We start from the raw sequence: 26,679 nt of genomic DNA, 5'->3' as shown, positions 1-26,679 counted from the left end.
TGGTCTGACCTTGCCCAACGGCTACCCGAGTCGTCATCACTTCATGCGGTGCTAACAGGTACTACTTTCCGGATGGCCCTCGTACTAATCAACCAGTTGAACAGGCAGGTTCTTGATCTGCATTTTCTACAACTGACAATTTCAATAAGGTCACTTGAAAAACAGAAGGAACACAACTAGGACTGTATGTAGTCTTAGATGATTTTTACCAAAGCTTTTGAGATTGTTGAACATTCATATCTTGAGGGCTTTATGCAAGCAAGGAGTGCCAAAGCCTTACACAAAAATTTCTGAACATATCTACCATCAAAGAAAAGCAAAAGTCAAACTCGAGTCAGTTGAAAGGACTCTTAGAACTGGGAGAGGAGTCTGCCAAGATTATCTCACATTGTCTAGGCTATTCATTAGTCTACTGGAGGATGTGTTTCGAGACTTCAACTGGGATAAAGAATATGATAATATCTCGGGCAGTAAAATTTCCAACTTGAGATCAGATGATGATGTCCAGTTTTCAAAGATTTATTCAGCGCTTCAGTTTATAGCAATTGTCTCCAGCAATATTGCTATTTGTTTTAAGTCACACGACTCACAACACGTCTTACAGTGACGATGGAATAGGACAGTGTTAGCACTGTGAAGGAAGCGACCATGGCCTTAATTAAGGCAGAACCTCAGCATCTGCCTGGTGTGAAAATGGGAAACGGCAGAAAATCTTCTTCAAGGCTGCCAAAAGTGGGGTTTGAATCCACTATCTCCAGAATGCAAGCTCACAGCTACATGACCCAAACCACGTAGCCAACTTGCTTGGTCAGGAAGAAATACTGGTCACTTAGCATCATTCTGAAGAATGATTTTCCACAACATCAAGAGAGAAGTAAAGGATGCTTGTGTTGTGCCTGTTATATATACAGCTAAGAAATGGTTTCCAACTAAAAAACACCGGTCACTGAACTTCTAGTCTGTCAGCAAAGAATGAAAAGCAGTTTACAGGATGTTTCTATGAGGAATCGTCCCTGCAACAAAGTTATAAAAAAAACTGGACAAAAGGAGCAGGGCAGCACATGTAGCAAAATCTGATGCCCAGTAGAGGAATAAGCCAGTAATGGAGTGATATCCAGAGATGGAGAGTGGAGAAGAGGACATCCATGATCTAGACAGTCTTTTATTGTGAAACAATCCGTGGGGCCACAGTGGATGAAAACTGCCTAAGACCGGAAGATAATTGGGAAGGCCTCTGCTCTAAAGGGGAATTCACCAGGCTATGACAATGACGACAATGAAAGGAGGACCATACCTTAGCCCTGTTTCACACCTTTGATGAATAATAATTATTGGTTTTACATCCCACTGTCTACATTTACAACTGTTGAAGCCACCAAGATGCTGCTGGAATTTTTCCCCGCGGGAGTTCTTTAACGTGCTGGTAAATTTAATAACATGAAGTTGGTATCTTTGAACCCCTTAAAAAATCACCAGACTGCGCTGGGATCGAACCTGGTAACATGGGCTATAAGGTCAGTACTTTTGTCATCTAAGCCACTCAACTCAGGTAAAAGTATAACTTAGCAAAAGAGAAGTGGACTGTTACAGTAAATTGATACCCTTTCAACAATAAAACTATGGTATAAGCCTCAACTACCTGATATTGACATATTCACAACCTATGCAACTTTCAGACACAAAATTAAAAGTATCCTCTGAAGTTCTCTCCAGGTTTCCATTTTCTCCTGTCCTTCCAAACCATGAACTTTCCTCTTGCTAACTCGTTAACTGACCCTTGCCAGTTATCGTTGCCATTCTTGTTACTTAATTATTGTTGTTAACATTACTGCTGATACTTGATATTATTATTATACTGTTATTTATATTTGAACTGAGTGAGTTGGCCGTGTGGTTAGGGGCATGCAGCTGTGAGCTTGCATTCAGGAGACAGTGGGTTCGAATCCCACTGTCAGAAGCCCTGAAGATGATTTTTTTGTGGTTTCCCATTTTCACACCAGGCAAATGCTGGGGCTGTACCCTCATTAAGGCCACGGCCGCTTTCTTCCCACTCCTAGCCCTTTCCTATTCGATCGTCGCCATAAGTCATATCTGTGTCAGTGCGATGTAAACTGTATTAAAAAAAAAATTTAAAAAAGAAGTAAAATGGCCCTCCAGTCGGTTGTATCTAATTCCTATTTTGCTATCTTGTTGCCGAGTCTCCTCATATCATGTATAGGGAATTTATAAGAATAATACATATCTTTTTGGTTTCATACCATGTAAAATGAGCAAATTGCCCAAATATTTTCATTTTTACAAATACTTTTTACCTCGCTTCTTCCCAAGATACAACCTTTTGTTTTTCAGTCTGTCAAACAAAAAGAAAAGAAAACATTCAAATTTGCCATAATGATACACAATATCATAAACAATATCTCAAGATAAAAAAATGTTCTTTTTCTAGATTCACGTATCATGAATGGCACACAAATGACTGTGTAGAATTGCTACAGAATTACATGTTTTGCTCTACAAGAACATCCTCAGATCCTATCAAATCACTTACATATCATGCATATATATTAGGGTGTCCCTTATTTTGCAATTAAATAAACTTATGCTAATTTTTTGGGGCTCACCCCCTAAATATTTTCCATTGGTTCATATTTACTCAAAAAGAAAATTTCATCTCAATAGCTCTTGTCATCCACCAAGCTTGATGCATCGCCCCAGGTGGGTGTATTTTTAGGGTTTTTTTTTTTTCCCCCCAGAGTGTCCTCTCAAAAACATATTAAAGAGAGCTCTATGAGTTCACGCTAATCACCTCTCAGAGTTGGTTTATGTAATTCACTTTCATAAAAGTACAATATTTCTTTAATTTTCAACTCACTAAAAAATAAATAAATAAATTCATTCTCTTTGCCACTTTGAAAATAACTGGCATTAACACTTTCCCAGATTTCCCTAAAATATCTAAAAAGTGGTATGTCAGGACTGCTTGTTAAATCACGTACTTTACATTCAAATACACATCGTAAAATAATTTCAGGGGCCGATGACCTTCGATGTTAGGCCCCTTAAAACAACAAGCATCATCATCATCATCATCAAAATCATTTCATATATGTGATAACAGTACAAAAAAAAATCCCTATCCAATTTTTGTTCAAGTAAGACACATGCTCCATTAAAATGTCCAGTGTTTGATTCAGTTGTGTCACAGCAGAGAATCTGTACAATGTCTTCTATACCCCAATACGTTAATGCATTCCGAACAGCATTCGATTGCTCTTTACCAGAAGAATTTTGGAATACCAATGAACTGCTCATTGTCCTCAAATTTAACAACTGGAAGTCTTTTCGTAGAGCAGAGTCCAATACTCCAGTCATTTTTACAAATGTTACTGTACTGTACAAATCATAGCCACTCCTTTAGCTTTCGGTAGAGAATTGCGCACCTGATGGGTTCAAGAGGCCATTTTCTTTTGACAGAAAAGGGTGGTCATGGTATCATGGAAAATGTGATAGGTTAGGACCAATTACAGACATGTCAATTCACCGCCATTTTGTATAGTCTCATCACATCAAAATTGATAGAAACATGTTTTTCACAGCATTTTATCATCTATGGCATGCAAATGCTGTACAGCAGATGTGATAGCTTACACCATGTAGTTACTACTGTTACAGTGTTCAATAAAGTCATGAAACTGGACCATAAGGCTGTAACACATCAGTAACTTTACGAAGCGAGAACTTTCGCTCTCATCGTGAATACAGAGTTGTAAGAGTGAGACGTTCCAGCAGGAAGTAGCTGCATGAAATTAGGCATGTTAGATGTACGTGGATAAGCTACAGGGAGCAATGAGGGTTTGAAACCTTACTGAGTCATTCCTTTTTTTAATTTTAATTTCGTACTCTTGTAGGCATCCTTTACGAAGACTTGACTTTTCTGAAGTCTCAGATATTCTTCTAAGGAAGTTATAATAAACAGACATAATAATTATCGCCACGTAAGCACCGACCACGGACAAATTCATCGTGAATACCACCTGAAAAATAACACAGGACTCATTTAACCAAGTAATAGTACATACTCTACTCGTAGGGAACGGTTGCAACTATCTCGGCTTAAGAGAGATGGTTCTTTAGCACGCTGTGGTGTTTGCAGCAAAGTAAACCAGTCTGCACATTCAAGTTCAGAATGTGTAACATACAAGATCAGTTTCGAAGCGATAGAGTACTTTCCATTAGTACAGAGATACGAGACCTATTCTTTATCGCCTGGAGTGGCTACATGGTACTAATCGCAGCCAGCATGTGATTTTTCTGATGTGTTCAGAGTTTGAATCTAGCTACGAGCTTTATATTTTTATACTCTGAAGGCATTCATAGTTAAGGTTTAACTTCCTTAAGTCTCAAAAGTCACTTTTCACCTTTAGAAAGAAAGCATACATCAGAAAGGAATAATAACATGCGACTTTTATATGGAAAATAGCTACAAGGAATGAAGCACACTGCACTTACTGTCAGCATTATTACACACCCGTTCAACCAAACAATTGCGCACGTTCGACTCAAAGAACAACTGGACTTCATACGTAGGGCACATGAAACGGCACATAGTAATCTTTTACAGCAAAGTGCAGACAGGTTCCACCACTCACCTCTACCATACTCAGATATGAATTAACGAAGGAGGTGGTCATTTTGAACATTTCCTTCATTAATCGAATGGCCATGCACAAATCCATTGTACCTCTGTTGGTAATAGCTTATTTTACTGCAAATAGCTTTTTTAAGAGCTACTTAGAAATTAACATAACAGACTACCTGTAACATGAGAACTGATCATGATTTAGATTTGTCGTCAACAATGCGACTCACACGAACATTTAACAACGAAATTTAAAAAATCGTCCTATAATAGGAATCGAACCTCCGACTAACGAGCACTGCTTTCCTCCTCTAATGTCAAGCACACTCGGCTATCACGAGCTGTCGATTGCTAGCGTATATCAACACTACTTCTAGTCATTCAGCCATCATATTCTCTGTACATGAAGTTTCTGTGATACAGAATTTTCACGATTCTTTACAATCATTCGGTATTTTACTGTTAATGCTGATTTTGTTGACAAAGGTCAATGTTTTCAGGTTAGGCTATAATCTGCGGGTTGTATAAAACTGAGTGAATAGGGGCAGCTGTACCACTCGGTATACAGAATCTCTTACATTCAGCTGGCATCTATCCAAGAAGCCACTAATTTAGGAGTAGTAAAATTTTTCATACCACGCCTTGCAGCATTCTGCATTGATGTACTCTCAGAAGTCTCTCCTAAAACTTCATCAACGTTGATTTCATCTGAACTTGGAAGTGCATTATCTGAATCTTCAGATGACGAAGAAGGAGGTACAGCGGAAGATGGAGACGCTGCATCTTTTCTCTTCTTGTAATTAAAAAAAAAATTATATTTGTTCGTGGCATTGACCTCTGCAAATCTTTTGCCACTACTTTCACCATATGATAGGAACCTGCGTGTAAGTGTAATTGTGGAAGTGTAGAGTGTTGAATGTGATGGAAGAAATGTTAAGGATGACACAAACACCCAGTCCCCAGGCCAGGGTTATTAATCATTTACAACTGAAAACCCCTGACCCACCGCCGAGTGACAGGCAGTTGTGTTGCCCCCTACACCACGGGGCCGGACTGTAATTTTCTTTGCTCTGCCCTTTTTTCTTTATCCGCGAGTTTTGGTCTACTCCTGCAAGATAGCCTTTTACACGTCCTGGCTCTCCCTGCCAAAGTAAAAACATCCTTTCTTCTTCTTCCAACTTCTCATTTGTAGAGCATTCGCATGAACGATATCATATAAATTGTCTAAACTGTTTCTAAATTCCTCTTCACGATGCTTAAAAATATCTTCTCGTTTGCATTTTTTTTTTCAATTTTCTCCACTCCGAATGCAAGTTAATAAGTTTTTGTGAACAATGCTGATTAGCTCTCACTCATAAACCACAAGATTAGCATTGAAAGTTAATTTTATATCACATATGTTATAAAATAAAACTTCAAGAACTTTTCTATTTGGTGGTAATTTGTGTCCGTTATTTGGTGTTTTATATCTCCTATCAAAAACACATAATCCCTGGCACTGCGCAATTGGTGTGACAATGTTAGATTAGCTACCCGAAAGTACGTGTGGCACGACGGGTAGCAATGCACGTACTGATAGGCTCACGCCTGACTCAGCGTTGGATGGCAAGTCCGGACTTGTTCTTCAAGCGACTTCGCTCTCAAGTCAGCACGGGTTAGAATGCTCCAATCGCAACACAGTTTTGTATAGGAATGTTTTAGTGTCATTCGAACAAAATTAGAGAGTGAGCGTTCAAAAATTTCAAGGTTGGAAAATAAGGGACACCCTAATATATATGTACACAATTGTTTATGTTGCATAAACTCGTCACTGATTATGAGTGGATGATATGAACACATACCAAAAACTATTTTAATTTTATTATTCTGTGTACAACACCTTAACAAATGTGAAACTGCTTTCTGAACTTATCTAAGTGCAGCCCCCTATTGTACATCCGCTTTGCTGAGCAGCTATGCTTGGACTGACCCAGGTCATTGGTCTCGCCAGTACATAGCTTGTGGTTGACATAAAATGGTTTTGTTGCAATGCAGTGTGGTTTTATTCTCTCTGTTTTTGTGTGTGGTTGAAAATATTTTACAGGAGAATGATTTTTGAGTAATTTGAGGACGTTTGAAGAGCAACCCAAGCAATGCTGAGAAGAACAAAGGGGAAGTTTCTTAATGACATCACTGTTGAGGCAGAAGCAGATTTCAGGCAGAATAAGACCAGGGAAATGTTCCAAAAGGTAAAGTGCTTTAGCAAAGGATAGAGAAATTTGTCAAAGACTCTGGTTACCCAATCTTGACCAACAATACTGACACCGCCAAGAGATGGAAGGGCTACTTTGATCAGCTTCTCAATTGTGATGAATATGAAATAATGTTTGAGTTCCAGTTCCCAACAATAGCTGATTCAGATTATCCCCACCCAACCTTGGACGAGATCTAATAATAATGCTATTTGTTTTACGTCCCACCAACTACTTTTTCGGTCTTCAGAGACGCCGAGGTGCCGGAATTTAGTCCCACAGGAGTTCTTTTACGTGTCAGTAAATCTACCGACACAAGGCTGACGTATTGGAGCACCTTCAAATACCACCAGACTGAACCAGGATCGAACCTGCCAAGTTGGGGTCAGAAGGCCAGCTGGACGAGATCTAGACCCAAATCAAACAGCTTATGAAGAGTAAGAGCTCATGTGAAGACTGAATACTGATCCGGGTGGGAGGAGAGAAACTTCAAGAAAGAATGCACCGTCCGATACAAACAACGTGGACCAATGAAGAACTACCAACAGAATGGAAAATGGCACTGATCTATCCGATCTATAAGAAGGGTGGCAAACTGAAATGTGATAACTATCGATGAATTGCCCTGTCCATTACAAATCCTGTACAACAGCCTCATAGATAGAATTCAACCTATTACTGATTCTGACAAGGGTTTCCACCAGGGCAGTCGACAATACATCACATCTCCAACAGCTCACTGAAATATTGAGAGAATATGGTAAAGAACTGCAGATGCTATTTGTAAATTTCAAGAAGGCTCACAATTGTGTACACCATGACAGCCTGTTCAACTGCCTGAGAGAGTTTGGAATGGCTAGAAAACTCATCAACCTGGTAAGGATCTGGCTGAGCAAAACATCTGATAAGGTGAAGATAGAAAACAGAGGACTTTGAGAAACTGTAATGGGTCTTAGACGAGGTTGATGGGTAATCTCCTACCCTGTTCAATTTTACCCTTGGAAAAATTGTGCATGAGAATGACAGAGAAAATTTCCAAGGGATCAAAGTCAAAGGGAAGAACCTGATGCACTTAACCTCTTCAGCTTACATCTGTTTACTCACTCTCTGAGGAGGAGTTGATACAAATGACCAGAGACTGGAGATAGCCACCAGCAGATTCGAGCTCTCGTAAATGAAGCTGAGACGGTTTACCTCATTGTGACTTGAGGGCAACGCCAAGTTCCTCGACAGCTACAGTCACTGTGGGTGGGAGATTGGTCCTACAGGAGAGCCTGTGACTTCAAATAACTAGGAGCGCTTTTCACGAAGGACTCGTCATGTGAGGTAAAAGTGAATGCCAGGATCCAGGCAGGAAACCGATTTTTCTACAGCTTAACACATCTACACTGCTCCAAAAGTTTCTTGAGACAGTTCAAGATTCGGCTGTACAAAACCCTGACCTGGCCCACTGTACTACATGGCTGTGAGATGCAGAGTATCTGAAAGCAGAACTTTCATAAACTCCTCGTTTTTGAGAGAAAAGTTTTGCAAAGTTATTTGGTCCATTGATGGATACAAACACGGGTGAATGGATGATCAGACACAACTGTAAGAAGAATTGTGTCAAGATGCCAACATAGCAGGGACCACCAGTAGCAAGTAACTGCAATGGGCTGGATATGAGGCCTTTGCCTAAATTCAGAGAATTGAATATGTGATAGGTAAACCCTACATACTTTGCCTCAGAGTAACATCCTATGGGATTAATTAAAAAGCTAAAGCTTGTAATAAGAGTGAAATGTTGGGCTTCAACAATATTTTTAATTAATTTAGTACAGCATACAGTGGGAATTTTTCAGGTACATTTGATCACTGAGGTAGTTATCATTGGCTTCTTTTGTGATGTGCCTCCTTTACATTTAACAATTTGCTTTTCTTTTTGATGTGTAAAATTTTAGGATCTATACTGATATTTGTGAAAAGGTGGGAATTGTTTTATATGTGATCACCGAAGCCTGAATGTAGATTGTAGCTAACTGCATTTTTGTGTTCTTTGTACTGGGTGTGTAAATTATATTTTGCTTGGAATCACAGTTTGGTTCTTGGTATTTGAGTTTGTATATTCCTGATCTGAAGAAGTGGTCCTTTTTTTTTTAGTTGCATTTGCTAATGTGCTTTTGTAATATATACTGCTGTTTCTGAAGCCTATTTTTAAACCTTGCTTTTTGAATATGTATGAACATGTATTTGTTCACATGATACAAAAAATATGTTGTTTTCTTCAGAAGAAACTATGAATGTGAAATTTAATTTAATTTTGATATGCTTGAGGAAGTGATGGTAAATAAACTCCACTGTCATAAAGCAGCAGGAACAGATGAAATTAGACATAAAATGGTGAAATATATTGGGAAGGCAAGGATAAAATGGCTTCATAGAGTACTACGATTAGCACTGAATGTTAGTAAGCTAACTTCCGATTGGAAAAAAGCAGTACTTGCACCTATCAATAAGCAAGTAACACAAAGGATTGAAACAACTGTCAAGGTATTTCATTGATCAGTATACCAAGCAAGGTGCTCACTGGCATTCTGGAAAGGAGGGTGTGATCAGTGGTCGAGTAAGTTGGATGAAAATCAAAGTGGATTTAGGATCACATTTTCAGTATAAGCCAGGTAACTGAAAAATGCTATGAGAGGAATAGACGTTTATGTACTTCGTAGATCTAGAAGGCATAAGACAGAGTACTGAGATAGAAGATGTTAGCTGTACTGGGGGATTATGGGATTAAAGGTACAATATCAAAAGCAATCACAGACATTTATGATGACAGTTGGGTTGCAGTGAGAAATGACGGTAAAAGATTTCTTACAGGGGTTAGAAGAGGTTGTAATCTTTCATCTTTGCTGTTCCTAGTTTGCATGGATATTAAGTGGTAGGGAAGGATTCAGTTAGGCAGAATTGTAGTAAGCAGTTGGCCTATGCTGACTACTTGTCTTACTGGCAGATTGTGCTGAAAGCCTGCAGTCTAATATCTTGGAACTTGAAAATAGTAATATAGTATGTGAGATTGAATCAGGGTTCAGCAAAGCTAACGCAGTGAACTGGCAGTTGCAGTATTATGTAATAAAGAAGTCAATTTCTGGACAAAACTACCTTTACACCGGTCTGTTTTCAGATCGACATTGCTTCAGGGAAATGAAAGCTGGGTGGACTCAGGATATTTATTTATAAGTTAGAACCAGACATTAAAGTAGCGACAATGGTCGCTGGTACAAACAGGTGGGAAGAATGGTAGGAGGGTACTCAGAATGAGGAGATAAAAGTTTAGTTAAGAATGAACTCAATTGATAAAGCTGTATGCATACACTGGCTTCGGTGGTGAGGTCATGTGAGGTGAATGAAGGATGATGGGTTAGCTAGGAGAATAATCGACTCTGCCGTGGTGGGTAAGAGAAATAGAAGGTGACCGAAACAATGATTAACAATGATGGTCAGGGTCAATTTCTAACGATTTAAAGATAAGAGGTATGTAACTAAACGAGGCCACAGATAGAAAACTGTGGAAATGTTTAGTAAATTCACAGAAGCTTGCAGACTAAACACTCTACGACACATCATACTACAATGAAGTTTTATGTATGTATTAAGATGTATTAAAAAACATGGTATGATACTTGGAAGACTGAAGTGATAGTGGTTGTAATCATTGTTGATGTTACTTCATGTAAGGGACTTGTAGCATCTTGTATGAATTACCTATGTGGCTGTGATGTCTGTATATTTTTGTATATTTGTAATTAAGTGGGGCTAAGACTGGAAAAGACTGTCTGTGATCTATATGTTACACTGCAGTTAGTACTTCCGTCACGGTCTCACATAGTAGAACTTTCAAGTGCCTGGGTAGAATATGTGGTTTAACAAGGTTTTACTGAACAAAGTTATTGCTGAGAAGGTATTAAAAACATGCTTACAATTGATCCTCATGTATTGCTTTCTTCGCTTCTTCCTGAAATGAGTCTTTGTATGTGATAATGACTTTTCTACTACAGTGGCTTCAACTGAAACAAGACCACGAGGAAGAATTGGTCTTCCAAATAATGTGAAGTCAGTACTGCCAACAACCAACACCTGCAAAACAAAATTCAAATTATAATACACATTTGACATTAAAATGCAACATTATGTCAAAGTATAACAGTCAACAAACCCAAAAGTAAACATAGTTATGGTATAACCATAGCAAATGTACACACAGAGGAAAATACTGATCATTCTGGGAATAAATTATCTCATCAGCAAGATGATTTGAAATGAAAATATCCACAATTACATGAAAAATTATTTTAATAGCATTATGATTAAGCTTAGTCTTCCTAAACTGTATTACTGTCCTCATTAGCTATTTGCATAATTAACTACATTATGAGTAAACAACCAACAAGAGTAAAATGGTTACTCTATACAGGGCAAGTCTCTTCTCTATGGCAAAAAGCAAGTGAGGTGATAAGGAAGATAACACAGCCAAGATGTATAGTTCAATACACTACCATTTTTGTACTACAGCTACATGCTGCTAAGACAGCAATTGCACATCCAGGCATGCATCTGATGACAGTAGAGCAACAAGTGGAGGTACATACTTCTCCTAGTGCACTGTCACTGCATTGTCCTACAAAGGAGGGTTGGAGTGGTTTCTCAATGGTGCACTAGCTGCTAGCTTGTTGGAAAGGTGTGGCAATCCAACCGATGAGCCTACTGCCACACTGGGGTGAATTGCTGATAATTTTACAATTGAAAAGGCCTAGTGTGTTTGAACGTTTCTAGCAGAGTAACTGTTAGTCTGTATAACTAGAGCTCGGACGTTTGGCAAAATGGCTCTTTTTGTTGAGTTGATATATGCATGATAAGCATGTTTTGGGATATTTGGGAATCATCATCACAAGTCGCTGGACTCATTGCTGAGCGCCATGACCCCATAAACTAAGCGTCAACATTCTGAATGGTTACCAGATTATCTTAAAGCCTGCTGAAGAGATAAACTGTTATCTTCTTGACTTGATCTATCCACATGCTCGCTGTTCTCCTCCTCGGTCTCGTGCCCTCAACCTTCCCTTCCATGATTAATTTTTATACATTTTCTCAATCTCTTTTCACAATATGTCCAAAGAACTGGAGGTGCAAGGAGACATTAAGTTCTTTGATAATGGACTCATTTGTTCTTTCTTCAGTCCATTTTATGCACAGTATTCTGCGCCAGCACCACAGCTCGAACGCATTAATACGCAGCTCGTCTCTGGCCTTGAGAGACCATGTTTTGCAACCATATAAGAAAACGGAAAACATGAGTGTTTCAGCAAGGCAGATCTTTGTACTGTTTGTGATCGCCCTACTCTGCCAGATCTTAGTGAGCTTCTTCAAAGCCACTCATCCTAGCATAACTTCCCGTGTCACAAACGGTTGATCCAAGATGGTTGAAAGAAAGCACCACTTCCCAAGTCCTTTAATTGGCCTATGAGTTGGATCTGCGCTCCACGATCAATTATCATAAGTTTGGACTTCCACCAATTGATAAGCCTTTAACCCATCTTAATGACATATTCAGCATTGATGTTGTATAGTTGAGGGGATAGGACACAACCTTGTCTAACACCTTTAGACACATTGAAGAATTTGGAAGTGCTGGCACTTGTCTTCACTGCTGCTATGTAATTGTTGTACAAACCTCCGATCAGTGCTATCAAGTGTGGTAGGACACCAGACTCTATAAGCACCTGCCACAACTTTTCCCAGACAACACCGTCAAAGGCTTTCCTATAGTCAAGAAAGAAGATAAAAACAGGGGCACAGAATTCACATGATTTCTTAATTATTTGTCTTATGTTAAGTACCTTTTCTTCAAATAAACCTGCTTGTTCTGCCGATATGTGAGGGAGGATGTACGGCTTCAAATGCTGGTTCCAGATGTACAGGATGGTTTTGCTTGCATGGGATACGAGTGCAAGTTCGGTACTTAGAGCTGATCCTGATTGACCCTTCCTTGTGCAAGGGAATGAAGAGAGTTTTAAGACCTACCTTCTGGCCACTCCCCAGTTTCCCATACTCTTTTACACAGCGAATGCAGTACATCAATGCCTTCCGATTCTATTTCTTTGATCAACTCCCAGGATATACCGTCTACACCAGGAGACTTGTAGTTCTTCAGATGTTCAATCACATTCTCCATTTTGCTGCATAAGATGGGAGGTTCCAATGTAAGTTGCTCAACTGCTGGATGATCTGCACCATTGTTATCTCCAGAATACAACTCTTCAAAGTATTATTTCCACCACGCAACCGCATCTTCCTCATCTCCGATTGGGTTGCCATTCTTGTCGTCTACCACCCGTGTACGAGGCTTAAATTCACAGTGATACTGTAATAGCTGGAATGGCTGGGCCTATTTTTATTTTGCCTATTTTTCTTTTTTCTTTTAAAGATCTAAATTGATATATTTATTCACTTTTTGCAGTTATTTTGGTAGTATACACTTTCCAGATCATAAATGAATGTTCTAATATTGCCTCATCTCAGAATGAATTAAAAATGACTGCCAGTAATGGTGATGGTGAGAGATCAGTAGACTGCAAATTTTCCAACTGTTGTAAATACAAAGACATTCCCAGAATACCCAAGGCTACCTGAGCAGCCTAATGGACTGGTAAATAATGCATGGTGGCTGTCACTTATCCTGTTTCAAAATTGCCTTTTCCCCTATGTATCTGCTCTAAAACAGACTTTCTGTTAGAGACTCCTTTAGAGTTTGATTTTCTGTAGACATGAATTCCCAGCAAATGCTGACTGGAAAAGGAAGCAGTATGCTGAAGTTTAGTAAACCACTGAGCAGCAAACTCCATGGGTATGTTACAGAGTTCAGTGGTGATGTATTTTAAACAAAGATGGAGCAGTTTTATTCATGAAAAAATAAACAATAAAACACAGAAAAAAAGAAAATACTTTTTAGCACAACATACTTCTACAGCCAAGCATAAACTTGTACACTGTTATGTTCTTACGTAAGTATATATATATAAATATTAACATTGTTTTAAAATGCCTTTCCAACACTCTCATGTGCCTATTTTACATATTTATGTGCCCTTTTGCTTGCCTATTTTTACAACTTTGAGTGCTTTTCTTATAACATATGCAATTTAAGCGCAAGTGTGAATGGTGGATTTGTACGAGATCTATTCATACAGTAATTTGTGGGCAGTCTGTTGATGAGCGTGCCTTGTATAATGGGGCCTACATTGGGCTGGGCAAGAAATATCACACCTGTTGCTCCAAGTGAATTCTGTCACCACGCACATGAGCAAGTTTCACAGGCCGTGTGATGGAGTGGACAACATTGCATTCCAGCAAAGTCTGATGTTATCTGCAGCATTCCATATGCAAAGGAGACCTTCACAGAAACGAATGTCTGTGGCGTAAATTGTTTCCTTCAGAGAGCCCCACAGAAAGAAATCCAAAGGGTTAACTCAGGGCTTTGGGGGATGGGGCAGCAGAGTTAGGCCACTGGTCTACCACAACCAATCCACCATTTGGGATAGTTTGTGTTCAGCCATTGATGAACATGGCGAGAGTAATTTGGGATGGGGGGGTACATCATGTATTGAAACCAAAATGCCTGCAATAACAGGAACCTCTTCCAACAAATGCAGCAATAGCTCTTCAAGAAGTGAAAATAGTGATTACCATTGAGATGCCCTTCCAGTATGTTCAGCCCAATCAAAGTTTTTCCCCAGCATTCCCGTCCAGACATTAACCAAAAATATTTCCTGATTGGAGAAAAGTCAGGCTCATTACTAAGTCTATGCAGCAGCCAACGAGAAAATGTAGTCGCTTTTCTTCATCCTCAAGGTGGAGTGCTTGCACAAGTTCTAAATGAAATGGATATAGCCAATTACATACATATCCCATATCATTCCATCTCTGATGCTTTCCAAGGTATGCCGTTCCATGTCCTTGTACCTGAGTCTTGGTCGCCCTCTTGGTCTTTTGTCTCCAAGTTTTAGATCATACATTTGTTTCAGTAATCTGTTAGCATCCATGCGATGCATAAATCCTTACCATCTCAGCTGCTGTGATGTTATTCTATCTTGTAGTCTTATATAGCCTATTCTCAAGTAAAATATGCCATGCTGTATTTCGTGATATGCCGATTCTAGATGCGGTTTGGTGAGTGCTGATCAAAGAACTGGCATGCACTAAGTCGATAACGTCTTCTGTTTCAACATCCCGACCTATGTACCCAGTACTAATCTTCCTTGCACCATACTGTTTTCTTGTATGGTGCGGTGCACTGTTCCAAACACACATCTATGAGGTTGCAGTCTATTTGGAAATAGACGCTGATATTCCCTTACAGCTGCTAGGGTACTTTTATGACACAAATCGCACACATCAGGCTATTCCTCATTAGTGAACCTCTCCGCTGTTCTCTGAGTTGGAACTGTCTGACTCACAGCACAGGAAAGAGAAGGGGAATGGAACGCTGTTCCATTACACCATGTGCGTGACATGGACTGGGCTGGTGCACAGCACAGCGATGTTGTTGTGTTTATGTTTACCTTTTCTATGAACGCCTGGCCTAGCAGTATATGCGTTCTACTATGAGTAAAGGTCAAGCAGTGTGGCAGTAACTTCTGCAGTAGTCAATGCTGAGAAGATCTGTTTTTAATTCCAATATAGTCGCAATAGGTCATTATAAATTTTCAAACTAACTCATTCTAGGTTGCCAGTGTTTTACCCCAGTGTGCCAATTTTGGTTCATCAGCTGATAACTAGCACACCTTTGAAGACGTATGGCTAGTGCATGTAGTGGGGGCCACTGCACAGGCTACTTTGGAGCCTCAGGCAGTGCCAATGCACGATGAGAGACTTAGTCTCTTTTACAAAAGCTGATGCTTGCTAGGCCATCAGATGATATAGATTTCGAGTCCCATAGAAAATTTGGAAATATTTGTCCAATTCCAATATAATTGGTCATTATAAATTTTCCAGCTACCAGTAACTTAACTCATTCTTGGTTGTCAGCATTTTGCTTGCCTGTTTTTCATGTTAGAGGCAACATAAGATGCACGTTCTCCTCCAACTTTGATAAACTGTAATTAATAAACATGAATAGTGTATTCTATCATAGTGTAAGAAATATGTTATGGGACAAAGATGTGCCAATGGAAGCAAAGGATACTATGTACAAGATGTATTACGTACCCATAACAACTTACGGAGCAGAAACTTGGACAATGACAAAGAAGGATGAGAGTCGAATACAGGCAGCCGAAATGAAATTCTTGAGGAGTATGATACAGAAGAGTAGACGAGACAAAATAAGGAATGAGAAAATCCGGGAAGAAATTGGAGTGGAAAAAATGAATGATAGAATAGAGAAGAGCCGACTAAGATGGTTTGGGCACATAAAGCGAATGAGCGACGAAAGAATGCCAAAAAAGGTGATGGAAATGCAAATCCAAGGAAGGAGAGGCCGTGGACGACCACGATTGAGATGGAAGGATACCATCCAACGCAGCATTATAGAAAGAAACCTGGACTGGGACACAGTGTTGGAGGAGGAGTGGTAGAAAGACCGAAGAAAGTGGAGAGGAACCATATTTGCCCCTACCCGGCTACAGCTGGATAAAGGGAAATGATGATGATGATGATGATGATGATGATGAGTGTATTGGATCAAACTTCTTGGCTTATTATCCTCCTTATCATCGTCCCAGTCATGCCCTACCTGGCATTGTGCCGTAGAGGAGAAACTCACTCTGTATATTACAAGTAGAGAATAGATCTCAGAATATTTTCAATGGCAGTGCTTTAAAAACAAGCTCTCAGTACATAAACATTCCATGCTCACCATAATGTATCCTGTTTATACTCCATTAAAAAAAATTGGAGGATTGAGTTTTCATAAATATCTTCAAAGATTCCATAAAATTTGCTTGACAAATGAATAATCCATACCTTATCAAGTTTGATCTTATCACCAAATGTAAGAGCTGATAAGAAGCATACAAAGTATGTCAGATGCCAGCTTTGTGCTCTGAAATCATCAGCACCTCACATATCTAGCTATTCACGTCCACTTACAGCCCTTGATGTTCAAGAGGCCCTCAAGGAACTATAACCTGGTAAGGCACCTGGATTCGATGGAATTCATCCAGAATTCCTCATACATGTGGGAGACAATGCTAAGAGATGGATGGCACAGTTCTACAAGGACATTCTCCAGACTGGACAAATCCCACTTGACTTCAAGAAAAAATTATTTCCATACTGAAGCTTGGAAAACCAGCAAATAGACCTGAAAGTTACAGACCAATAGCCCTCCTTATAGCTGTTGCTACAAACACTTTGAAAGGCTTATCTACAACAGAACTGGATCAACCATTTTAGAACTCATTCCTGTGGATCAGGCAGGCTTCAGACCTAAACGAAACTGCTGCGATCAAGTACTTTCATTAACATCTTACACTGAGGTCGGATACCAGCAAAAGCTTAAAACATCTGCTGTCTTTGTGGATCTCACTGCTGCCTTTGATACCGTATGGAAGGTAGGTTTGATTTATAAATTACTCAGAACTATACCCTGCAGAACGATTGCACAGATTATCAACTACATGATCAGCAGCAGGAAATTCCAGGTCTGTTTAGGTAAAAAGAAAAGCTCAGTGAGAAAACTGCATAATGGTTTGCCCAAGGATCAGTTTTGCTGCCACTACTGTTTAATCTGTGCATCTCTGAAAATTCTGCTATGCTGATGACTTAACCCTGGCCACACAACACAAGATCTTTCAGAAAACTGAAGACATTTTGACTCAGAACTTATTCACATTGGCAGAATATTTCAGAAAATGGAGTACAGCCAAGACAGAGGTTTCTTGCTTCCATTTGAGTAACCGGCTTGCTAACTTAAAACTAAATCAAGTATTTAATCACAAAAGGTATCCAAAATATCTTGGTGTTACCTTGGACCGGACTTTATCATTCAAGGAACATCTTTTGAACTTGTTGAAGAAACTGACAAACTGAAACAACATTATTCAGAAGCTAACTGGTACTATTTGGGGATCTACTGCAAACATCCAGCGCTCTTCAGCCTTAGCACTGGTCTTCTCTACTGCCGACTGTAGTGCTACAGTGTGGCTTAATAGCCCATATAGGCCTATAAAGTATAATGGCCCACAATTGAATACCAGCATGCGTCTTATATCTGGCACCATCAGATCAACTCCAGTTCACTGCTCCTACTGTTATCTGGAATAATGCCACCTGACTTACGAAGATCCAATGCTCTTGTTTGCGAGTACAATAAGATCTGCAAGAATCCTCTGCTACCTGTTCTAAACGACATACCAGCTCTTAGTCTCCAAAGACTGAAATCATGATGTCCACCCCTCTGTGATGCTGCTCTGAAGATGCCTACCAACTTCAATGCTTTGGAGGTGTGGAAAGGCCACTGGAATAACTCTCCTGACTTGCCCCTGCATAACATCTTCAGAGGGGAAAAAATTGCTATCGGATCCCAAGAGCTCAGTAAACTTCTAATACAATGATCTTGTTCACTTACTACACAGCAGAGAAGACAGAACTCCATTGTGACTCAATCCATCTCAATTTGGGATTTTCGTGCTTTAAAAACAAGCTTTCAGTACATAAACATTCCATGCTCACCATATTTATCCTGTTAATACTCCATAAAAAAAATTGGAGGATTGTATTTTCATAAATATCTTCAAAAATTCCATTAAATTTTTCATAGGAATAATGACAGAAAATACTGTAGCATCATCTGCTGTAAAACAGTGTTTCATCATACGAGCATGATTAGAATGTTCACAGGAATAATGGCAGAAAATACTGTAGCATCTTCTTGCTTCCAGGAGTTGTTCCACCTAGGAAGTGTATAGTTCATAGATCATCAAATTCAACAATACAGAATCAGTATCAAACAAATAAATCCAAGATGTCAAATACTGAATTAGATAAGAAAGGGAACTTACTAATAAGCACAGATACATTTTCATAGTTATACAAAACTACTAAACATGATATCAAGATGGAAAGGATACTACAGATAAAATTATTACACAAATTAATAATGCATACCTTATCAAGTTTGATCTTATCACCGACCGTAGGAGCCCAGTATCCTTCTAATACAATGAGGTCTTCATTTGTGATTTTAAACTGCTTGCCACAAACATGGACTACAGCAAATAATCGACCATGCTTTTTCTGCTCTATTTGCTGATTGACCTTTGATATTACAGCTGGAAAGAAAATTTTAACTATTGGCAAGGATCAAGCAAGTGTCAATCAAGTCATGCCCTTGTATTCATGCTATTATACAACTGGAAAGAAAATTGCATTGTTTCAATGTCAAATTCAACTGCTGTAAAATGGTGTCTCATCATACGAGCATGATTAGAATGTTCATAGGAATAATGGCAAAAAATACTGTAGCATCTTCTTGCTTCCAGGATTTGTTCCATCTAGGAAGTGTATAGTTCATAGATCATCAAATTCAACAATACAGAATCAGTATCAAACAAATAAATCCAAGATGTCAAAATTTAACAAAGGAGAAGGATGTTGCTTGATTGAAACAACTGCCAGAAAAATATTTTCATTCAAGAAGGCTAAATATGCCAGTCAATATTTTACCAAATGAATTTATTAATTACTAGCAAGATACCCATGCTTCGCTACGGTATTACACTGAAATTTAGAATGGAATGCTTATTGTTTTCTATATAATCCGCCAAAATTCACGATCTGACTCATTTTCTGAGAGAATCCGCCAAAATTCGTGATCTGACTCGTTTTCTAATAGATTATGGCAAGTTTCCTCCCATTTTTCAATCTTTCTTTCCAGTAATCGATTTCGTACTTCTCGGGCTAGGTCCAGGTATTCCAACCGGTCAGTTGGCTCCCTAAATCTTTGCCATCTTTTCCTATAAGCATTTTTAATATGGATCAAATCCTTGAGGAAATACGGCGTGGTGCCGTCTTGGGTGCCTTAGCGGTACTGAACCCGCGGCCGGACAGAAATCGCAGTCATTACCCGTCCAGGACCCGTTTCCATCTTGGTCCGCACATTTTGACGACGGTCCAGAACATGATTATTATTATTATTATTATTATTAGACCCTATTATTATTATCAATGTTCTAGACCCCACAGCAAGATGCAAGACCGCTACTTGGTGGTAAATTACATCTGCTGCCATGGTCATTGTTGAGAATGTGACCAGCACCATTGTCGCGCGTAGGCAAGTGTGCGGGATTTCTGGCCATACGAATGACATACTTCCGTGCATTATTGACCTTATTATAGAGGTGAAAAATTGAACATTCAATCTCATTCCTATCGTTTATTTCAAATGTGTTTAAATTGTTAGTTATATGCCAGGGGAATCTACTGTAATCTAAGAATGTTCTCCGAAGGAAAAGATGGCTGTTGAAAACGAACCCAGGAAAGATTAAAAATGATTGGTTCATGATCAGAATAAGTGCATCGATTTCCAGGCATTCGACAGGGTCAGGAATGGAATGAATAAAGCCCCCATCTAGCGGCGACAATAGGAATTGTGCCGCCAGCCAAAACCTGTCGCACTCCTCTGGGGCAATGATTAATGGATGACAAATGAAATGAAATTAGTTTGGACAGTGTTGCTGGAATGAATGATAACAGGGAAAACCGGAGTATCCAGAGAAAAACCTGTCCCGCCTCCGTTTTATCCAGCACGAATGTCACATGGAGAGACCAGGATTTGAACCACGGAACCCAGCTGTGAGAGGCCGGCGCGCTGCCGCCTGAGCAACGGAGGCTCCTTATAAATACATAATGAACAGTAAAATCAATTGGTCTCACCTCCTTTTACACCCCACCGCCGTTAAGTTTATTCACCCCCCTCCCAAAAAAACTAAAATAAGGCGTGTTTCTTTATGTTTAAAGGAGATTCCAAACACCGATGTTCACGTCTATTACCTTCAGTTTTGAGATTAAAATAATTCACTTTTTTTCACTTTCACACTCCCCCCCCCCCAAGTGAATTTTCCGGAAAAAATACTTGTTACCGGAACTTTAATAGTAAAGGATCATCTAAATACCAATCATCACAACTGTAACTTCTTCAGTTTTTGATTTATGTGTCCTCATGAAAGGAATTCAACTCCTTTTCACTCCCGCCCCCTAAACGGGCTTTTCTTTGTTTTTAAAGGAGATCCAAATACCCATTTTCACGTCTGTAGGCCCTAACAACTTTAGTTTTTATTAGATGTAAGTATTCTCATACAATTAAGTCAATTAATTTTTCAATTCTTTCAACTCCCCCCCCCCCCCTCCCATTCTTTGGATTTTCCGAGAATACGTGTTTCTTTACTTTTAAAGTAGATTCCAAATATAAAATTTCACACTTGTAACATCTTCATTTTTGAGATAACAGTAGCCTAATTAAAAGAATTCAACAGCATTTTCAGTCATTTTTACCCCCCCCCCTTCCACCCAAGTGGTATTTCCGGAAACTAAAAATACACGTTTTAAAAATACAATTTTTCACTTCTGTAACATGTTAAGTTTTTTAGATATACTGAAGAAATTCTCATTTTAAAATGTCACCTGCTTTTTAATTCCCCTTAAGAGGAATTTCCAAAAACAAATCACCTATGTTTCTTTACATTTACAGGAGATTCCAAATACCACTTTTTACATCTGTAACATGCTACGTTTCTCAGATATTCTGTAGATACAGTCTTTCAAAAAATTCACCCCAATTTGTCACTCCTGTTTAACCGCAATTAATTGGATTTTCCAAAAACAAAAAAAATACGTGTTTCTTATTTTTAAAGAAGATACCATACACAAATTTTCAGTTCTGTAATATCTTCAGTTTCTGAGATACAGGTATATGTATCCTCATTAAAGGCATTCAACCCATTATTCACCCTTTTACACCCCTCCTACTGGGATTTACAGAAAACAAAAAAATACGTGTTCCTTTATTTTTAAAGGAGATTCTAAATACCAATTTTTACATCTGTAAACTTTCAAAGTTTTAAGATGTAGACACACTCATTTTAAAAATTCACCCCCTTTTCACCCCCCATTAATTGGAGTTTCCAAAAACAAAAAAAATACATGTTTCTTTATTTTTAAAGGAGATCCCAAACACCAATTTTCAGGTCTATAATATCTTCAGTTTCTGAGATATAAGTATCCTTATTAAATGCACTGAACCCATTTCTCACCCCTTTCCACACCTCCTATTGGGATTTTCCGAAAACAAAAAATACGTGTTTATTTTTAATAAAGATTCTAAATACCAATTTTTACATCTGTAAACTTTCAAAGTTTTGAGATATAGATACACCCATTTTAAAAATTCACCCCCCTTTTCACCCTCCCACTAGTTGGATTTTCCAAAAACAAAAAAATATGTGTTTCTTTATTTTTAAAAGAGATCAAAAGCACCAATTTTCAAGTCTGTAATGTCTTCAGTTTTTGAGATATAAGTACTGGTATCCTGATTAAAGGCATTCAACCCCTTTTTCGCCCTTTTTCACCCGTCCTATTGGGATTTTCTGAAAACAAAAAAATACGTGTTTCCTTATTTTTAAAGATGATTCTAAATACCAATTTTCACATTTGTAAACTTTTAAAGTTTTGAGATATAGATACACTCATTTTAAAATTTCACCCCCCCCCCCCCCCTCTTTTTCACCCCCTTAGCGACGGAATATCCAAAAATCCTCTCTTAGCGAGCACCTACATCTTAACATGAATGTATCCCCAAAATTTCATTTTATAATGCCCAGTAGTTTTGGCTCGGCGATGATGAATCAGTCAGTCAGTCAGGACAAGCTATTTTATATATATAGACTGTTATGTGCCAACCCTGTCGTAGTCCCTTTCGGTACTTCTTGGAAGGGACCAGTGAGTCAGCCAACCGGGAAGCTGCCAGCTGGCTTGGAGGGGATGGCTGGCATTTCTGTGTATTGTTCTCATCAGCTGGCTTACCAGGAAGTTTCTTGGAGATTCAATGGGAATGTTCCACCTCTAGCCACCTCACGAATATTCTGGTTCATATCACCCAAGCTATAAAAAGGGATGCTAGCTGCGGACAGACAGTCAGTGTTGGGCTCCATGGTGGAGTCAGTGTTGGCGCTGGACTCAGATTCAGTTGTTTTGGGATTCGGTGGCTGGGCTGTGGGCAACAGAGGTGTTTGCTGTCAATAGCGTCCCACCAATATCTGAACAAGGAGCTGTGGTTGTTGGTATCGGAGTGTCCGGAGAGTGGCTGGACTGAAGACATGCAAAACGAAAGACAGTATTGTGTACTTGTGTATTTCTATGAAATGAGGATCGCTGTGAGTCAGCAAGGAAAGCTGCTATCGTGAGTGTGAGGGTAAATGGACCTGTAGTAATATTTGTTGTTGTATCATCCTACTGCTGTTTAGTTGTTCACTGCATATGACTCTGTGGATTACTGGGCTGTCTCTGGAGTCAAACCAAGCAACAGACATCGTGTGTTGCATAATCCGTAGCCCTGTGTTCAAATCCAATGGCTTACCCACAGCTGCTGTATGAGGTAACCGGACTTGGGGAAGTGAAAGTAAGGATTAGGCTTACCCAGGTAATAATAACGGGCCAGACCATCTGCTATGTCATAAGGACGAGAGACTTGTAAACAGACAACAATTAGTAAGTGTGGCCATGCATAGCTGAATAGGCTTGTGTGTGTATATGTGTGTTCACATTTATTGGTTCATCCTGAAATAAATTAGAGTAATAAAATAGACGCTGTTTTATTTATAACGGTATTCATGCATGTTTCACTCTCTTTGAGGGCTTTTACAGTAAATTATAGATTAATCAATATATTACAGATCTTTCTTTCAATTTTATGACTCTGTAGGATCCTCCCCTTGTGAACCATGTAACCTTGCCGCAGTGACGAAGCTTGTGTGTCCCAATGAAGCAGATAGCTGAACTGTAGGCACAACCATGACATTGACTAACTTCATCTTCCCTCAACAAATTGCAAAAACACTTCATAAGACCCATTACAGGTGGCACTAAGACAGCCATTTGACAGCGATGAACCTTGTGACTTCATCTCAAGAAGTACACCAAATTTTGTATCTGATCAATGACATGCCTTTGATGTCAATAATGGATAGTGTTAAAAACAATGAAGGAAAAAAAGTTTTCCTCAATGCACATGAAGGAACAAGAAAAACGTTCTTAATTAAATTATTATTAGGAAAAGTTGGATACTCTGGGAAAATGGCTTCAGCTCTAGCTTCAATGGACACAGCAGCTACATTGCCTCGTGGCAACAGAACAGCACATTCTACTTTCAGTTTGCCATTTATTATATGTCTACAATATGAATAGGTGTGCTCTGTATGAGAGAATAAACCACTGAACAGAGTACTACAAAGAGGATGATCTCACTGTAGGGGTTGAATGCACAATGAGCCATCAATCGCATACTGAAGCCATCAACAAAACACTGAAAGATCTTAGAAATTCAGACATGACAATGGGTGCAATCCATTTGTTTTCAGTGTTGATTTTCGTCAAGCTTTGACAGTAATAGTGAAAGGAACACGAGTTAATATTGCTCAGGCATGTTTTTTTTTTTTTGCTAGTTGCTTTACGTCGCACCGACACAGATAGGTCTTATGGCGACGATGGGACAGGAAAGGGCTAGGAGTGGGAAGGAAGCGGCCGTGGCCTTAATTCAGGTACAGCCCCAGCATTCGCCTGGTGTGAAAATGGGAAACCACGGAAAACCATCTTCAGGGCTGCCGATAGTGGGCATGTTTAAAGCCTCCCCTGCCATGCAGAGCTGCTTTGACATGCTGCATTTAAGAACTAACATGAGGGTTTATATTGTTTGGCCAAGGTTACCTGTGCTATGGGATGGTGTAGACTGTACAGACTGCGACTCAACACCGACTCTCTGAAGTGGCCAACAGCTTTGGGTGGAGGAACTCCTTTAGATGCTTGTCTCCCAGTGGAGGAAATGCCACTGAAACTCAACATGCTGCACCTGTTTTCCAGGTTAGGGGCAGCTGCCAGAGTTATCTGTCCTCCAGGTTTGTGCTGGCCTCATTGAAACCTGGCAGTTGGGTATAAAATGTCTTTGGGTGTTGCAAGCACATAATAATAGCCTATATGAAACGTCAAAGTGGATCAAAACAAAGATCTAAGGAGTATCCCAGAAGTGATGCACATCTCTTGTGTCTCCAGGCGGGGAGTGCTAGAAGTAGATGGAGGTCAACAATCCACAGCCCCCAACCCAGGAACTCTTTGGATTAGAATAAGAAGAAGCCTATGTAAGAAGTGGTGATACCAGTTTTTTCACCCAGTTACTACATGTTGGAAATGGTAAAAAACCCTACCAGAACGGTTTGCTTGCAGTGGGCAAGGATAGCAAGAACTATAGAAGAATTAGTAGAGAAAATTTACCCAAACAGAAAAACTATGTGAAAAAATTTACAGCTGGAGTAAGAAATGTCACTGTCAATTACATATGAACGGGTCTTATTTTATTAGAAAGTTCCACTATAATTACATCATCACATAAATCATCTTAATCGTTGACTAATTCCTGAACATCTGTCAAGATGGCCCCTCAATGAGCTTAAAGCTCACTCTTCTGACAAAGCCAGAAAGCAGAAATGAACCCACTGAGGGCTGAGAAGAACTGGAATTGATGAAGAGAAAGCCAATCTATTTGAAGATGGCAGTGTATGGAGATATGGAGATTGTCCTTAACCTCTTGTATTTTCTTTCTCATTTCTTCCTGTTACCACACTGAGTATATACTGTAACCGTACATAAGTACGAACCCCGATTTTAGGTTAGGAAATTTTCTTAAATAATTTAAATACAAAATAGTGAATATCATGTGAATTTGTTAAATTAAGATGTAAGAACATAGTGTTATAAGAAGGATTTGAAATTAGGGAAAAATGAATATGTATATCCTTATATTTGTATAACTTTTAATTTGCGTATGAGTCTGCACACATGGCCTAGCAGTGAAGACTGTGCAACCTGGGAAACAGTCACTATATCGGGAAAGATGGTTGAAGTCGGTTGAAACTGTTGCAACAAGTGGTCTGGAAACCGGGGGTACAGCTGGGAAGTATAGGCTGAAGATTGTTATTCATCCATGTGGATGAACACAAGTGTTCGCTTATTTGCATACTAGCCACTCAGTAACCAATCCGGAAGCTCCAAGTTTGAACGAGCTTGCATTGACCGAGTGACGCTTGAAGAAGTTTCAGTGGTAGCGCTGCTATCAAATTTGGCAGATGCTACGCCATATGGAGCTAGCATATATATACATACGCGTGTGTGACAAGTTGACTATTATTTACGGAGCCGTGACAGAGTGAGTAGTGTGGAAGAACCTTGATTGTGGAGTTATCACGGTACCATTACGGAGCAGACTACGAAGTCATTATGGAGTCATTACGAGTGTTTTACGAGGTTATGACAAGTCATTTCCGGTTTGTATTCTGCGAAAGACACTACATTTGTGAGTCGTACTCTGGTTTATTCCTCTCCGAGATAATGCACAGTGTGTGAGGTGGTTTACATATGTAATCTCGTGGTAATGTGGTGTTGTGCACAGAACTGATTATGGCTAGATTAAACTGTAGGCAAAGTGTTTATTACTGGTTCATTCTTTGAATTATACAAAATGGTTGTCGTTATCAATTCCACAGTAGCCATTTTACATTGTGAAGGTGTATG

General features: G+C 39.3%; 1 protein-coding gene across 1 annotated transcript in view; it reads right to left on the bottom strand.

Annotated features, from left to right (window-relative positions):
• mRpL21 (mitochondrial ribosomal protein L21) overlaps positions 1 to 26,679 on the bottom strand; it is a 68,629-nt gene that overhangs the window by 1,558 nt on the left and 40,392 nt on the right. Inside the window, exons 3-4 of the mRNA XM_067136509.2 lie at positions 19,012 to 19,175; positions 10,827 to 10,983 (exon numbers count right to left, since the gene is read on the bottom strand). Of these exons, the coding sequence (XP_066992610.2) occupies positions 10,827 to 10,983; positions 19,012 to 19,175 (321 nt within the window). The remainder of the gene's footprint in view (positions 1 to 10,826; positions 10,984 to 19,011; positions 19,176 to 26,679) is intronic.

This window comes from Anabrus simplex, chromosome 1, assembly GCF_040414725.1.
Source record: "Anabrus simplex isolate iqAnaSimp1 chromosome 1, ASM4041472v1, whole genome shotgun sequence".
Lineage (NCBI taxonomy): Eukaryota > Metazoa > Arthropoda > Insecta > Orthoptera > Tettigoniidae > Anabrus > Anabrus simplex.
This window is presented reverse-complemented; position numbering and strand designations above follow the sequence as displayed.